The sequence below is a fragment of the Rattus norvegicus genome, chromosome 2 (assembly GCF_021556685.1).
Source record: "Rattus norvegicus strain SHRSP/BbbUtx chromosome 2, alternate assembly SHRSP_T2T, whole genome shotgun sequence".
Lineage (NCBI taxonomy): Eukaryota > Metazoa > Chordata > Mammalia > Rodentia > Muridae > Rattus > Rattus norvegicus.
Window position 1 is genome coordinate 106162153 of NC_141535.1, and position 17143 is coordinate 106179295.

General features: G+C 39.1%; 1 protein-coding gene across 5 annotated transcripts in view; it reads left to right on the forward strand.

Moving 5' to 3' along the window:
• Positions 1 to 17143, forward strand: part of Tbl1xr1 (TBL1X/Y related 1) — a 138998-nt gene that overhangs the window by 94033 nt on the left and 27822 nt on the right. For 3 of the 5 annotated variants that reach the window (NM_001439821.1, NM_001439822.1, NM_001108941.1), the window contains 1 exon segment: positions 9317 to 9419. In NM_001439821.1, the coding sequence (NP_001426750.1) occupies positions 9362 to 9419 (58 nt within the window). In that variant the 5' untranslated portion in view covers positions 9317 to 9361. 5 annotated transcript variants of the gene reach the window in all.

Below are 17143 nucleotides of genomic sequence, written 5' to 3' on the forward strand. Positions count from 1 at the left end.
ATTCATTTGTAAAACTTAGCCTGTCTGTATACTAGTTAACAATTGAGATTGAGATAAAGTGAGAGAAGCCAGACATGTAGAAATATGTCCTGGCAATTTTCCTGGAAAGTGGTCTAAGGAAAGAACAGGGACAGACAGTGCTTTATTTTGATGAAGGCAAATTAAATCATGCAAATACTTTTTTTATTATCTTATTCTAGAGCAGTGGTTCTTAATCTGTGAGTCGTGGTGACCCTTTTGGCAAACCTCTCTCTCCAAAAAATTTAGGATTCATACCCATAGTAAAATCACAGTTATGAAGTAGTGACAAAATAAATTTATGGTTGGAGTCACCACAACATACTGAACGGTATTAAGAGTGTGCACAGGCAAGGAGAGAGAAAATGTAGTGTGAGAGATAGAGGAGATCAAAAATGTCTGGACTGTATATGGAAGAGTTTCTTGGGGAGGGGAAGCTAGAAAGTTCAGAGTAGACAGCCCAGTGTGCCAGCTATGCCCTGTAACAGGCAGGGACTGAAGGATTCTGGAAGAACCTGGAGGCCAGGTCTGCTTTGTATGTAAAATATGTACCTCAGCTGCTTGTCCTGGGTCTGAATCCCAGTCTGAACACAGTGTCTCTTCATAATTCATGTTGAAATTTAGTCTCAGAGTGTTGTACTTTGGTGTGAATCCTTAAGTAGGTGATGTGTGTAGGTTTCCAGATAGTCTTCTCTAATATCCTTCAGTGCTATTCTTCCCTCTATCTTCTTCTCTGTCCTCTCCTCCCCATTTCTCTTGCCACTTAAACCTCCCTCCCCATTATTATTATTTCCCCTTTATATCACTAGTACAGGTAGAAACTGGGACCCTAGAAAGGGACTATTGGTGGGAAGGGAGATCTGAACGGGAGGTGGCCAGTAGAACACAGGTGATATGCAGAATAATCTGACAGGCCCCTCCTCCTACATCTTGTGGTTTCTAGTTTATTGTTGCTGTACATTCTGCAGATAGAAGTAGCTACAGATTACAGTACTGTACCATGAGATGGAAACTCTTCAATATTTTTATCTTATTGAAAATGTTCCTTTATTACAAATTTAACCTAATTTCTTGTTTGTCTTTTAAAAAATTCAAATTAGTAGTAGTCCTGAGTTTATGTTGTTGGGTAATAGCGGAATGACTTAGTGGTCACTGGATGAAGACTCAGTTTGCTTACATGGGGATTACACCTTCATAACCATGTGTTTGCTAAACTGCTCAGGTACTGGTGCTGGGTTAGCTCTTTGCACATTAGAAATCTGAACTAAACCCCATTATACTAAGCTTGTTGATTAGTTGATTAGTGTGGAAATTGAAAGTTTAAAAGTGTTACTAAAAAGTCCTTTTATTTACTTCCCCACCCAAGTCTATCAGAGTGTAGGGGCTGTTGTGGAACGGGATGAAGCATAGAATGTCTACAAGGCCTATTCTCTTTAGAAGCCTTGGCTGCTACCCCCACCACTTCCTCCTCCTCTTAAATGTATGCTCCTCTTTTGATTAATTTTTTTTTTTTTTGTTTTAGTTAGCACATAGAATAATTGTTTTCAGTGACGTCGTTTGGTAGAGCTGTGGTATGGTAAAGTGGAAAGGACTGCTTCTCGGGGGTAATCCCGAGGCATCCCTTCCCCCTGAGGTACCAGCCACATAACAGATATAGTATAGAATAGAATTTATTTAGGGCATGGGGAGGGGAGGTGAGGAGGGAGTAGAGATACAGAAAGAGAGGAAGGGAAGGAGAGAGGTGAGGCAAGGATGGTCCAGAATAGGTGGAAAGGGGTGAGGGGAATGGAGAGAAGAGACAGAGGGTAAGAGAGTGAGGGGGCAAACAGCCCCTTTTATAGTGAGTCAGGCATTCTTGGCTATTGCCATGTAACTGGGACAGAGCCCATCCATCCATCCATCCATCCATCCATCCATCCATCCATCCATATCTATCTATCTATCTATCTATCTATCTATCTATCTATCTATCTATCTATCATCTATCTATTAATCTAATCTGTCTATGACAAAGTCTCTATATAACTCTGCCTCTCCTGGAAATCTTATAGACCAAGCTGGCCTTGAATTCATAGAAATCTGTCTGCCTCTGCCACCTGATTGCTAGGTTTAAGGACATGTACTACCACTACTGGCCTCAAACTTACTTAAATTAAAATAAGTATTAGTGTGAGGGCTGGAGAGATGGCTCAGTAGTTAAGAGCTCCAACTGCTCTTCCAGAGGTCCTGAGTTCAATTCACAGAAAACACATGGTGGCAGCCAACCATCTGTAATGGGATCCGAAACCCTCTTTTGGTGTGTCTGAAAACTGCTACAGTGTACTCACTCTACAGTGTACTCACATACGTAAAGTAAAAAGCTTTAAAAAAAAAAGTATTAGTGTTTTGTCTGCATGTATATATGTACACTGAGTGCGTGTCCCTAGGGAGTTCAGAAAAGGGTGCTAGGTCCCCTGGGGCTGGAGTTGTGGATGGTTGTAAGATACCATATAGATGCATGGGACTGAGCCCTGGTCCTCTGTAAGAGCAAGAAAAGTGCTGAGCCATCTTTCACATCTCTCTTTATACTTAATGAGTCTCTGTTGGAGAAGAACAATGACAAATATACAATGCAGAACTTAGTAAAATCTTTGTGAGATGCACTTAAGACAGTGTAATTTTCAGTGTAATTGTTAAATCACATGGGTGTCTGCGGAGAATTCCATACACAGAGGTGTGGCCTTAGAAAAAATTATTTTTTTAATGTTTCTGATGAATCAGAGTTTCATGCCGTATGTTTAATAAAAACTAGCTAGATCTTTTGTCTTCTGCTATTTATGGTTTTTGCATTAATACCTGTTCTCTTAAGTATGTTCTGAGGTGGATACCTAATGCATATTCCCATGTGAGCATAAATAGAAGATTTAGGCCAAGTTACAAGTCTGAACAATCATTGTGGCCTAATGAGGCTGTTTCCCATCTTGTCAGGAAACTGACTGTGACAGAGAAATGATAACTGGTGTTGATCGCTAAGAAGGAATGGGGCTTTACACCCAGAAGTCCTCAGGCTTCACTGTCCTTGGACAACCTAACTTCATTAACCATAAAGAGCTTTTTTTTTCTTTAAAAAAAAAAAAGTGGGGTATGTAGTATAGGTATTTACTGCATCAAATACTCAAAGTGTAAAAATTTATAATTCACAGTTTAACATAACTTCATGCATAACATAGTAACACAAATCATGCGTTTTATGAAATAAAAGTGTTTTCCAAGAAAAGTGTTTAGATTGCATTGTTTTGTTTTTGCAATTCCTTTAATCTCTGGCTTGATACACAGCTGGGTATTCACATCTGCTCTGAATTCGAGTCTGAAGATGTGTGGCTGCAGTTGAAACATGTGGGGAGGCCTGGCTGTGCAGAAAGAGCTGGAATGTTTCCAAATTAAAACCAGAATTTATTTTTGGATTAAATTTCATAGTCTTCTTTATTACCAGACATAAAACAATGCAATCTAAATAATTTGTATGTGTTTTACTTTTTTGTTATTTTTAATTAAGTGGATATGTGTAGGTATGTGCTTGGAGATGCCACAGCATGTAGTCGTCTCAGGCTCGTCCCCCGTTTGGTGCTGGAACACTGCTCTTGACTGCTAAGGTCTCTGCCCCTTTTTGTAATTCTTCCCTGTTAAAATATATGCACCTGCTACAATATACATGTGCCTTTCCTCAGAGCCACGGAGACTCACCTACCTCTGCCTTTCACGTTCTGTATTAGTGATGCCTGCCACCACACCGGGCCTTTTCTCAAACTTTTTAACACACCTTCTATTCCTATGTAATTTTGCAAGTTTTGTGCTGGCCATTTGAAAAAGAGTTTCCAAGTTAAGAAAACTTTTCACAAGTTGGTGATACAGTACTAAAATATCAGAACCATTAATTATGTCACCATTTTCCTCATTAACGTCAGCCACTGGGGCATTAGAAACTTTTGACAGTGTTTCTGAAAATCAAAAAAAATTTTTTAATTTAAAAGCTTAAATTTAATCTTTGGCAACAAATTTTTAGTATTTTCTTAGAAGTGAAAGTTTTTCATTGTTCATTTGTAAGCAATATCTATGGGATGCCAACTGAGAAACCATTTTGTTGTTTGAAGTGTAAAGTGATGAGGGTACAGCCATGTCAGCTCCAGAACCAAGGCCTGTGTGAGCTTGGTGCTTTGTAACTGGGCTGTTAAAGGACATACTGGTGTTAAGATACTGATAAAATTAATTCTTCAGGGAGAGCTTTTCATTTGGTTTTGTAGTCGTGCATAGTGATGAAAAATTCCCAAAATGGTGTTCCTACCTGTGAAGTAGGAAGCACATTTTAGCTAGGTAACATTTGTGCAAATGTTAACTCTGTGAGAAAGGGAATACTGTAGTAACACTGTGTGAAGGAAAGCCTGCCCTCACCCACAGCACCAGAAAATCCGGTAGGCCTCCTCTAGAGACCCAATACTACACTGAGTTTTAAAAGTTGATCACATTTTGCTGTGCACACAAGTGTATTCATTATACCTGACTTGCAGTGCCGAGCACCCGGGCCACCGTAACAGTGGAACATGTTTTCTGTGAAGTGGAGAGGATGCATCTTTTCACAAGATGCTTGTTCTTCATTGCTACTAGAGATTGGGTAGCTTCAATAGCAAGCAAGATGCTACAGAGGACTGAACTGTCTGGCCTCAGGAGGTTGTGAAAGACATTTTTGCTTTGTATGTTTGCCTTGGTTCCTCTGTGGGGTGTTTGTTTGTTTGTTTGTTTTGTTCTTGTCGTTTGCCTGCTTGCTTTTTTTTTTTTGGTTCTTTTTTTCGGAGCTGGGGACCGAACCCAGGGCCTTGTGCTTCCTAGGCAAGCGCTCTACCACTGAACTAAATCCCCAACCCCGCCTGCTTGCTTTTTAGAGCAGAAAACCTTGAAGTGCTGTCACCCTCTTGCTTTTCCCCAATTTTCAAGATCACCACCGGTTCTTGAGTCCTGAATGCAGCTTACACGCCCTCTACACTTGACCATAAACAGGCACTCGTTGTCCATTAGGTCAGTGATGATTTTACAGTTTTCTTCCATTTTGAAATACTGCACTGGACACTTAGTCTCTGTTGATTGCCTGTTTGCTACAGGACCATCAGGTACAGATTTAGACTCTTGCTCTTCTAAGGACTTCTAAGTATAATAATATGTGGACACCTTTTTCAACTTACTGAAGTCTTAGTTTAATTACACACCCCCTTCCTTACTCTGGAAATGAGCATCATTATAATGTCTTGTTCTTACACCTTGGCCCAGCATGATATTCTCCCTCCCTGCAGTGCCTGAATTTTGCACAGTGTTTACCTGCTCTGGTGGTTGACCAATTTTTGGAAAGTGTGAACTGTGTTCAGTCTTGTTACCTCATAGTGCTCAAGTTGATTTAATTAGATTGATTTAATTTGAGAAGATTGTACTAGCTTTTCTATGCTAGCGGAAGAGTGTAGCTTCTTGGTTTGATTTCCTACATTGGACTTTCTCCTGTTCATTCTCAATGAAAAAGAGGTTGGTTGCTTTATCAGATTGTTGAGAAAATGAATCATATAACCTGTTCTCTGTCTACTAGATTTCATGTCTCACCCTTCAGTGCCTTGTATACATGTTTGAACTATAATTGACACAGTTTTCAACACATAGTTAATGAGTTCTGTATACCCTCCATTTTCAAAAGATCTTAGATACTTCTGTGAATGAAAAAATACTCTTTTGAATGTTTTATAAATTGCAGACAACATCTGGACTATGAAGTGGTTCATCACAGGTCTTTTCGATAGGAGTATAGGTAATGGTAATTAGTGAAGTTGACTCTTCTTTGCTAAGACCCTTTACAGTGGCTACATTGTGATTCCAGTCTAATGTTCTATAGTATCAAACCATGGTGACTATCTTGTTTGAAAACAACACAAAATTAACTGTAAATACAAGAACAAAGTGCCCGTTTATGTAAAATGAACATAGTGCCAAGGGTATTCTTTGGAGACTTAACCCTGAAGATGGTCATGTGTCAAGAGAGGATGGTGACTTCCATTCATAACGTTTGATCTTCGGCTTGTTCTGCTTTTATTACTCTTTGATCCCTACATTTGTTTTATGTGAAGATCTCACAGGCTGTCTGTAGTATGGAGCATGGTATTTAAAGTATTAAATGTCTTGTAAGAAAATAGATGTGGATTCAGTAGTTTTTATTTTAAAAGGACACTTTTTTCCACTTTAGTTTGACTTTCTTAGAATGAGTCTTAGGATTGAAATACAATGTAAACAGCATTTATCCTTAGTTTAGGAGTTTCTTTTCAAAAAATCTGCCCAGATGACAGGTATGTGTTTGTGGGTGAGTTAGACACAGTGTAGCACTGTGTACATGTAGAAGACCAGCCTCATCTCCCACTTTGTTGTTTGCTACTGTTTTTTTTTTTTTCCTGCCAGTTCCCAAGATGCTCCTGTCTCTGCTCTCTGTCTCATGATAGGATTGCTGGAGCAAGAAACTCATACTGTGATTTCCAGCTTTTACATGGTGTTGGTATCTGGACTGCGCTTCTCTTGCTTTTGTGGCTAGTGGTTTGATATTGAGCTGTCTCTCCAACCTGGGGGTTTGTCTGCAGCCCTAAATTGTATGAACAGAAACCATAGTGTTGACACATACAAAACTATGTGTATTATTAGCTATTGCTTAAAGAATTTAATTGATTTGGCCAGGCATGGTGTATCACACCTTAATCCCAGGACTGGGCGTGCAGAGGCAAGTGAATCTCTGTGAGTTCAAGGCCAGCCAGAGCTACACAGAGAGACTTTATGTAAAAAAAAAAATTAGAGTTCAAAAAGAATTGATTTGATTTTGTTAAATAAAATTTATTTTTTCATTAGTTCTGAAACAACCTGGAACACATTTTATTCAGGGGATTTCTTTCTGAAATTGTGTAATCACATTAATCTTCATGTTTTCTTTGCTTTACAGTTTACAAATGGGTTTTTATAAGCAGGGTATTATTTAGGCTTTAAATAATAATAATTCTTTGCCTTTTAAGATATGTTTCAGAAGACGTGAAAATGTCTCAAAACTCATTTCTTTAATGTACTTTATATACACAAAATTGTATTACTTTAAACATTGGTGAGGTTTTAATTATTTTTAATGAGATGGGAAATTGAAAGTAGTTTGCTTTTAGTGCTGTTCCAGAGAGGGTTTTACTGGGGAAAAATAGGACATTGGCTGGCAGAAGCTGTTAGGTGTTAATGTTCATCTGCTCCTCTCCAGTCATTCCTAAAGGGTAGGGAATGTTCAAAGATGGAGCCTCTTGCTGAAGGACAGATTTAAGCTCTGAATTCAGCTGTTAAATTTACAAGTATCAAAGAATGATCCCATAGTTCAGACTCAGCAGTGATGAAGCCACATTGGTGGCTGGCACGTACTTGTAGTGGGAAGTAGACACAGGGTCCCTGAGACAGGCTCGAGCTTGTTAATACTTGGTACCATAGTGAAGCCTTCCTGCTAAAAAGCAAAACCAAACAATAATGATTTTACCTTATCTAGAGCTACTTAGTGGCCATGCAAAGCCTATTCTCAGGATCCTGGGTGCTAGACATCCAAGTTGAAGGGATTAAGGTCATTGTTTTCTAATGTTCTCTTGTGCCCATGGGTCTGTTGAGGTTGATATTTTCTAAGGCTCCTTTGTGCCTATATAACTCTGGTGTATCTCTTAGAAGCCCCCCCCCCCAAAACAAAACAAAACAAAACAAAACAAACCTCAAAGGTTCGTTTGAACTTAGTGACCTTGAAAGACAGTCCTGTGCGAGGTGAGCCACTTCCTATGCTTAGTACACAGTGCAGCAGTGTTCTGTTGTTCCTAGTTGTGCTGCTTTGGGGGTGGAGTTAAAGGGTGTAACAAACCTGCCATGTTAAGGAGGTGGCTGTGCTGCCTTGGCGTCACACAGTCAGCTGACATAGCTCTTCAAGTGATCCTAGTGAGCATCCTAACCCCAGATGGATGACAACTGCTCTTCGCATTGAGAGCTCACCTCCGTTCAGGATTATGCTAGTAGAAGATGTTGTGGATATCTAAGCCCTTGCTCAGTAGGGGTTACATTGTCTGTGTATTATGACATATTCTGACTGCCTTTGAAAATACGATAATATTTAAGATAGCATTGTGTGTAAATTGTTGTGATCTCCTCCACTGTTTATGTAGGTTGGTGACTTGGGTCAAGGTTTGGGATTAGCAGTGAGACCTCCAAGTGTGGCGTTTTTCCTACTGATCTCATTTATCCACTGTGTTTTGCACTTGTAGCAGCCACCAGAGATTTGTATTTGAATATTTCTGAGTAGTAGCCCTGCCCATAGGGATGGTTTTCTCATGTCAGTCTCATATTGAAGGGAGGAACATAATACTGAAAAAGGATTTTTTTTCCTTGAAATGTTTTTCTCCTGTTTTTCATTTTTAAAATTGTGATGGGAGGGGGCTAATATTTAACATACAATAATTTCTGTGAAGTATAAGTTTCAGTTCCATAAATAGTCTTAGTGGAATACAACCATGTTCTTTTGTTTGCGTTTACTGTTTTACACTACATGGAAACACTGAGGAGTTGTGACAGGTTGTATGGCTGGCAGGACCTCAAATATTTACAGGCTCTTAAGAGAAATTTTCTGATCTTTTCTTAAATAATGAAAATAGATTTATGCTCATATACTTAAGTCTTGTCTTAGCGTGTCTCTTGCCCTACATGATCCTATCCAGTAAGAGAATGTGGCAGCCTCATGGCTTTATGCACATTCAGATCCTGTATATATAGAAATGCACAGATGTGACCTCTGTGTTATGAGATTCTCAGATGGAGAGAGCAAATCTACTAGGAGTGTAGAGATGATGGAGAGAGCTAGAGGACAGGACTGAGGCTCCCCCCCTGCTCAGGGCTTTAAGATTGTGCCTTTTTCCAATAACTTGTGCTAGAATCTTAAATCTTGCCTTTTTTTTTTTTTTTAAGTTAAGAAAACTAAAGGGAGTTTTACATTACATGCAGTGCTGAAGGCCTTTGTGAATCTTCTTCTTCTCCTCGACAGGATGTTACCCTATAGAAAAGTAGCACTAGCTATGTTTTGATTGTGTATGTCTTACTGCCTATGGAAGTGACTATGTTAAAACTCCCAAGCACTAAGAACCTTCGTTTTACATCATTTAATCAAGTTAAATGTTTTTACAGCATTGTTTACATTTTGTTTTAGTATATTTGACTGAGAAAATAATGACCTTTGTTTTATTTTTAGGGTTATGTCCTGTGTTGTGACCTCATGGTTTAAGTGGGAATAAAGATGAGTATAAGCAGTGATGAGGTCAACTTCTTGGTATATAGGTACTTGCAAGAGTCAGGTGAGTACTGCTGTAAAGTAATAGGCCTCAAATTCTTTCACTATTCTCAAAATAATTTTTTTGCATTTGAAATTTGTAACAGTCCAAACTGTTGAGCTTTGTCTGTTTCTTGATGTCTGGACTGCCACTTTAAAGCTGTGTTTGCTGCATGGTTTAACTCTCTGACTCTTTCAAATATGTTGGGATCATCTCAGGCCAATACATATAACTAGCAGTTTGTCCTTTGATGTTTAGAAGTCATTTTTAATTGGGAAGGTGTTATGATGTGACATTGTTGCATATGTTTAGTAAGGTCAGAAACATAAGCTTAGTAATGTATATTGAATGTATACAGTTAATTATTACTCCTACTTATGGTAAGAATTGTAAAATCAAATTAACAGTATTTTTAGCATATTTTCATAGGTATTAATACCAATATATTTATTAAATATATTTTGATCTGAATTCTGATGGATGTATTCAAGTGGTTATTACTATATAGATCATTGAATGTGGTTTGCAATTAATATTGAGGAACTGATCATCTCAATTTTCTAAAAAGGAGGTCTGATTATAAAATAGAAGTAAGACTGCAAGTGAAACTGTTGCTGGACCAGGCAAAGATGTAAATACCACTATTCCTCTCTGAGTAGCTGAGAAGATAATATGGGATCAGAAAGAGTGGCGAGGGAAAGAGAGCTCAGTGTAACCAACCAAGTGGGTGGGGGGAGAACAACCACAGGGAGGCAAGGAGAGATCTCCTGGACAAGGAGATCTGCCCAACACAGAATCACCTGCTGTAAAGTTTTGGAGTTTGTTTATACTGTGAGGGGAAAAGCAGATCAAACAAACTCCCAGAGACTTTTAATATACCACGATTAATAATAAAGTCACAGTACAGTAGCCCTAGTGACTGTCCCAGTATAGCCTGTGAAAGTGTTTACAAGTTACTATGTAACACTTTGCCCACTATGGAAGGATTGGTTGTGGGGACAGCACAGCTCAAACCAACGTTCTGAAGCTTTTGGATGAAACAAGCAGTGCGAAGGACTGGTGGGTGGGGATTTGTTAGGAAGTCTCATTTGATGTATTAGAAAGACCACTAAGGCCAAACCATTGGGCATTAATGTTTGAGGACATGAGAAACAGCTGAGCACCTTAGCCTGAGATTCATCCAGTGCCCAGGTGAGGCAGGTGAGATGTCTTAAGCACTGTTAACTGTTTGCTCAGATTCCCCTGTTCCAAATGGTTCTTCAAACTGCTTTTTATATTCCTAAAAGAAAAGAATCAGAAAAGGGGAGGTAGCAAAATACGGACCCATTTAATTTCTCGAAGAATATCTAGTGATGTGAAATTAAAAGTCTCATAAAGTTTCCTGTATTCTTGGTGAAATATATGAATCACACGCATATTTGGATGGTGTAGGTTACAGTGGAGATCAAGGGAGAGAGCTGGCGGGGGGGGGGCAAGGGGGGAGGGATGGATGGACAGTGGGGAGCCCCAGTGTTTCAGAACCATAGGTCCAAGAGTTATTGTCACCTCCAGCTACAGATAGTTTAAGGCCAGCCTGGGCTATATATAAGACCATCTTCCACTAAATGCAACCTTAAAGCAAGAATTGTATTTTTTTAGGACCCCAAATAATAAGCTCAAGTCATCATATGTAGTTAGTAAGCTTAGTAAGTATTGCCTTACCATTATATTTTCATTGTACTGCTATTGAAGAATTAGTAAATACCATGTATAGAAGTGAGAAAGCATCTTTATAAAAATTGTAACTTATTATGACAGGAGAAAAATCGGTGTACTTGATGACATTTTAACTGAGGATATTCATCTTCCTGGTGCACCTTGCCATAAATGTCATCATACCTTCTGTCCCAGAATTTGTGTCTGGTATTGTCCTTGGTTTCTTGTATTAGGATCGCTTGGAAAACAGCAGGTGGTCCAGGTGACTCAGGCCAAACAAAGTTTAAAGGGCACGATTGTGTGTCAGTCATGGGACAGTTGAAAACTACAGAGATGGCTGGCAAAATGGCTCAGTGCATGGAAAGGCACTTGCCTTGAAACCTGCTGACCTGCTTTTGATCCCTGGAACTCATGAAAAGGTGGAGAGAGAGTACAGAATCCATGAGGTTCTCTAACTCCCATCTCCCCCAATAAAAACAACAATAATAAGTAACAACAACAATAAATACAATTTAAAATAGTTGGTTTTTTTCAAAAAGAGACAAGGAAGGTAGTACACATCATATATGCAAGCATGTTCATGATGTTACCTAAGAAAACTGTAGGTAATGACTTGAGTCTAGAATGAACAGGCTGAAAGGTATACATACTGAACTGTGGTCTGAGCCGTGTCCTCCTAGAACTATCATTGATAGTGCTGAATATGTAGACAAAGGTCAAACAAGCAGTGGAGTGTACTTTTTTAAAATATATAAGATGCCCCCAGACTCTGCTTTTTAAGTTTCTTCCAGATGTAGAAGACAGTAGAGTTGAAAGATGTTGCAGTTCTATGAATTTAAGAATCTGGATCCTAGTATCCTAGCCAAAACAGACTCCATTGGCTGTAGATCTGAGCACTTACCTTGTGTTTGGAAAGTTCTCTGACATCTAATGATACATGATGATTGTGGTGATCTTGGAACCATGGGGTTCAGTTGCATGAACAATCATTCATGGCAATCAGTTAAATATTAAACAATGTGATGAAGTTGTTTGAGTCATAACTATTTCTCTTGAAATGTCTAACAACACAAAAGAAGCCTGCCTAGTTTTTACCTCATTCCCTGTGAAATAAGGAGCTAGACAGAAAGGAGGCCAAGGCATAGAGCCCATGACAGAAATGCTTTAAAACTAGTCTGGAATGACTGACTGGACTAGAGTAAAATGTCATTCTGGCTCTTAGGTGAGGAAAGACTTAGGAAGCATTGGTTTTGTTTTGATAATTGGTTTAGAGGTAACATTTTTCAGTAAGAATTTGTGATGTCTGTTCCCTGAATACTGTATGTAATATTGACTGCACTGTGGTATCCTGATATAGAGGGAATGAAGCTATTTTAGTGTTAAGCCTCCAGATGACTGACTTCAGAGATGGGGTTGTTTGTTGAAAAGATGGCATGGGATAGTTTTCAGTTCTCAGTTGGGGCTGCCTTTCCAAATTGGCTGGCCCTCACAGGTCAGAATGAAGACAAAAGTATAGGCTGTTAGGTTTCTATTAAGTATTGTAACTATGCACTTCTCTCAGTTTCCTCTCAGTTAACTTCATGGTAAGAAGCTTGCTGAGGCCCCCACCATCCAGCATTTTAAAGAAGCCAACCCAATGTAGCAAACACCTCTTAGGAAATGATTTTCCCCCCTTTGAGGTATCTTAAAAATTCAAAGTACTTGTTTATCTGTAAGTAAGGACAGACTTGAACCAGTGTTCCTCCTATAGTTAGTGTTTGTCCCTAGGTGTAAATTTGAATTGATTATTGACTGCCTGGCTTTGTACAGTGGTTACTCGTTCATGATGTGTCATGTAATTGACCCTGACACAGTGTTCACTTGAGCTTGGATTTTTCCTACCAGCCCTAAACACATCCAGTTCTGTTTGTTAGGTGCGGGTGTTAAATAAAATTTCCTGGTAATTTCTTGTGAACTTACTGATATTTATTCTTCTAGCTGCTTTGTTTAAGAAGGTAAAATGTCAGCCAAGCACTGGCGGTGCATGCCTTTAATGCTAGCACTTGGGAGGCAAGGCAGGTGCGTCTCTGAGGTCAAGCCCATCCCGGATGCAGAGAAACCTTTTGCTTCTTTTGCATGTTTGGTTGGAGAAGCCTTCAGAGATTTGAGTGGCACTGCACGTGTTTAGTTGCTCAGTAAACATTTCTGTTGACGATGTCATGAAACAGATAAGTTTTATGATTGACTAAGTAGAAATTGCAAAAATCAAAATGCACTTACTACTACTAAAGCCACTAAATCACTAGATTATAATGTCAGAAAGTCTCAGGAAGAAAACCCTTGTGGTTTTAGAACTGAGAGTCTTAATGCAGACAGTCCAGGTTAGCACCTCTTCAGAAGGTATCGGGTCTCCTGGATGAATGCCTACTACCATACTAGAATTTTTGTGATACAGTGCTTTTCCAAATAATGTAGAAAGTGAACACTCCTATCCAAAAACCTGATATCCAGACTGCTTCAAAATCCAATATCATTTATTAACTAATTTAATACAAATAGAAAATTCCTCATATAATTTCACATTGACCTGTCTGAGTTAAAATACACAATATAGTGTTACAAAGAATCCCTCCAGATTTTTATAGCAGGTGATATGTTCCATAAATAAATTTCTTTAAACATGGCTATCAGTCCCAAAAAAAGCAGTCTCATTTTAGATATGCGGATGTTCTAGAATCTGAAGTCAGGAGCACATGTGACCATTTCAGACAGGAAATACTTAGTCTGTGCTTTAGTTACAAAATCACATGTCAAAACTACCCATGTTTCTGTCTTTAACTTAGAACAACTTGGAAATGTTTAATATTAAGCTTCTGTACCAGTCACACTTCATTCATTTTTCTGCTTTGACAGTTCTCAGTTAAAATGTCAGCAACCAAATGACAACACAGTTTCTGTTAACTCATACAAAGGTAATTAAATAGGTAATCTTCCTGCCCTGTACCAGGCAGGCCTCACTCCTCATGTTAGCCTGGCAATCAGTAATTCACCTCTAGCCATGAAAAACAGAGCAAAAAAACAAAAACAAAAACAAAAAAACAAAAAAACAAAAACAACAACAAAAAAACCAGAGTAGTTCAGGTCGTGTCTAGCTTCAGTTTGCCTTTTCTGTGTGTGTTTTACAGAGATGTCTAGTTGCAAAAGTGCAAGTCAGCATCTGTGGTTCTTTACGATAGAGTATACAATAAACTAAGAATTAGGGATGGCCCCATTAAATGACCTTTATATTTTGAAGTCAGTTTCACTTATTTTGTAAGATCATTTTGTACAGTATAGTATTTCTCATTTCAGGTGACAGTGTTAAGGACAAAAGACAACAGTCCAGAGTACTCGCTCAGTGTTCCTCTCACTGTCCTTTTCTTTGCCTTTGTTTTGGGTTGTTATTTTTTTCATGGTATGGCAGAACTACGAAGAAACGTGTATGTTGCTAGGGGCTTTATGTATTTATGTAGTTTTGGGAAAAGAGTATAATGGTCAATGATCATCCTTAAATAGTCTCTCTCTCTCTCTCTCTCTCTCTCTCTCTCTCTCTCTCTCTCTCTCTCTCTCACACACACACACACACACACACACCAGTCAGTCAGTCAGTCAGTCAGTCAGTCAGTCAGTCAGTCAGTCAGTCAGTCAGAATCTGTACAAAGTTAAAATTGTGAAAGCCCAGCGGTCAGGCTGAGGCACGAGTGACTCCATGGCTTAATGCTGTCTGTGATCCTGGTTAATAGTTCAAAGGGTGTAATACTCATATGAACTAGTTAGTAGAGTTGGTTTTTGCCTGTTTGAGGATGTGGAGAATGCTATGGATCCAACAAGCCAGGCTCTTGTGTGTAGGTGGTCTAGCACCAAGCGAACTCCTCAATTCTTTTTTTAAAAGCAAAATTTAGGGAATAGAAGCATGTATCTAGTGTGTGAGTGCTGTGCATAGCTCTGCAGAACTGAACATTCTCTGCTAGTACCCCTACCTTTTGTCTTTTCTGAAAACTGAGTCTAGAAGGCACAGCTATTGGGCATGGGTAGCACGAATGATGTGCAGGTTCTGAGCATAACCGGGCTGAAATAATTCAGCTCTATCTCTCTGTTGGGCACTGTTGTGTTCATTTAAACTATGCCTTGGGAGATGGGGAGGAGGTACGTTGCTTATCCAGTGCCCTCAGTGATAACCGTGATATTCAAGAACCACTTCTTCCTTCCTTTCTTTTCTTCCTTTTCTTCCTTTTCTCTCTTTTCTTTCTTTTCTTTCTTTTCTTTCTTTCATTCATTCATTCATTCATTCATTCATTCATTCATTCATTCAAATTCTTGTCTTTTGTGCTTGCAAAGTAGAATTATTAGGTTCCCGAGAACCCATTCTCCTCTTAAAGCCCAACTTGTCCCTGGAAAAACACTACTTGCTTAACCAAACAGTGTAGAAGATCAGGAACTATGTGATTGTCTGTATAACTGAGGCACACCTACACATGTATACAAATACCCACCCTGCCACTCTCTGTCTATTCAGGGCCTCTGCCTCCTACATGCATTATTGAGCGGCTGCTTATAGTGGACCCATTTTTGCTTGTGAAGAGAAGGGGTGCTGGCTTCAATGAGGCAGATTTCAGTAGTTTACAGATTTAAGGAATTCTCTTTGCTCTTGGATAGACCTATCAGCACTTTCTTCAGTTAAGTTGGAACTTAAAGGGCACATAAACCTGGTTCAAGTTTTAGTGGTTTTTGTTTTTGTTTTTGTTTTTGTTTTTTGCTGTTTTAAGCAAAGGCTATGGTTTTTCTGGAGTGACTTTTTACACATTCCAAAATGTGTTATAATGGAATAGCATTCTGAACAAATTATTAAACAAGTAACTTACTAGTTTCCCAGAGTTACTGTATTTGAGCCCTTTCCTTGGTTGCCACATCAAACAGCCAGTGTAGATTGTTCGGTTTGGTATTCACTGGCCATGTGTAACTGCTAAGATTACAGGAGAAACTGATTAGCCTGATATAGTGAAATGAAACAGTTTATAATTATAAATGAATGCATTCACCTTCCCCATCCTGGTTGTAAGGTTAGTAAAGTGTCCCAGTGTTTCATGTGATGGTCTGTCCTGTTTCTCAGTACTCGAGGGTAGCTGAGCAGTGATGGACTGCTGCTCTCTGGTTGGATGTCTAATCTTGCTGCTGTATTTGGACTTTTTAAGAGAAGCAGGATGCAGAATGGATTTGAATCTTTACGGTGTCCTGTGACTGTTTCCCAGCCTTAATTCATAATAGAGTGTAATTACAGTCTAGACATATGTTGTCTAGCACACGGTACTTTCCATAATGGCATCTTCCACTTCTAAGTTTTCCTAGGTGGTTCCCTGCTTTTGTTTGATGCAGAGCTTACTGAGGGCCTGCATTGCTTCTTACACAGGAGTCTCCCGTCTCCAACTTCATCTCCTCACCTCAAGTTGTTTTCCCTAATGCTTCCAGTGCTTAGTCTTGCCTTTCGGTACTGTTGCTCCTCGACCTGCCAGACTCAGGACCTTGGAATTTCTGAAGGATAATGCTTCAGAATGTTTTTTTCCATCTCATGCCACATTTGCCTCAGCCATCTTTGTGACCTCAAATTAAACACAAAACTCTTAAATGTCCTTAATCACAAGCTTGTCTGGGTGAAATTATGAAGTTAAAACCAAGGTCTCAGAGAAATGCCTTTCTCCTTCTCCCACGGTGGGCCATTAGGGCAGAAGTGGGAGCTTTGAAAACCCAACCAACATTAGCTACCCCTAAGCCTTTCCCACTCAAGTGCTATTTGGAATCATACAGCGATTTAGAACTTGGTAAATTGTGATGGGATTTTAGTAAAGAGAGTGACCAATCTGTCTGTTACTGACTGGAACTTCACTTGTTATCTGGACTAGATCTTTATAACAATGTAAGTGAAGCTCATATAGGAGATTAGCTATGTACCCTCATGCTTTTAAGGTTTTGTTTTTTAATTATTTAATCTTTTGAGATGACCCGTGTGGCATGTTGGTACCTACCCTGGAATATGGTGG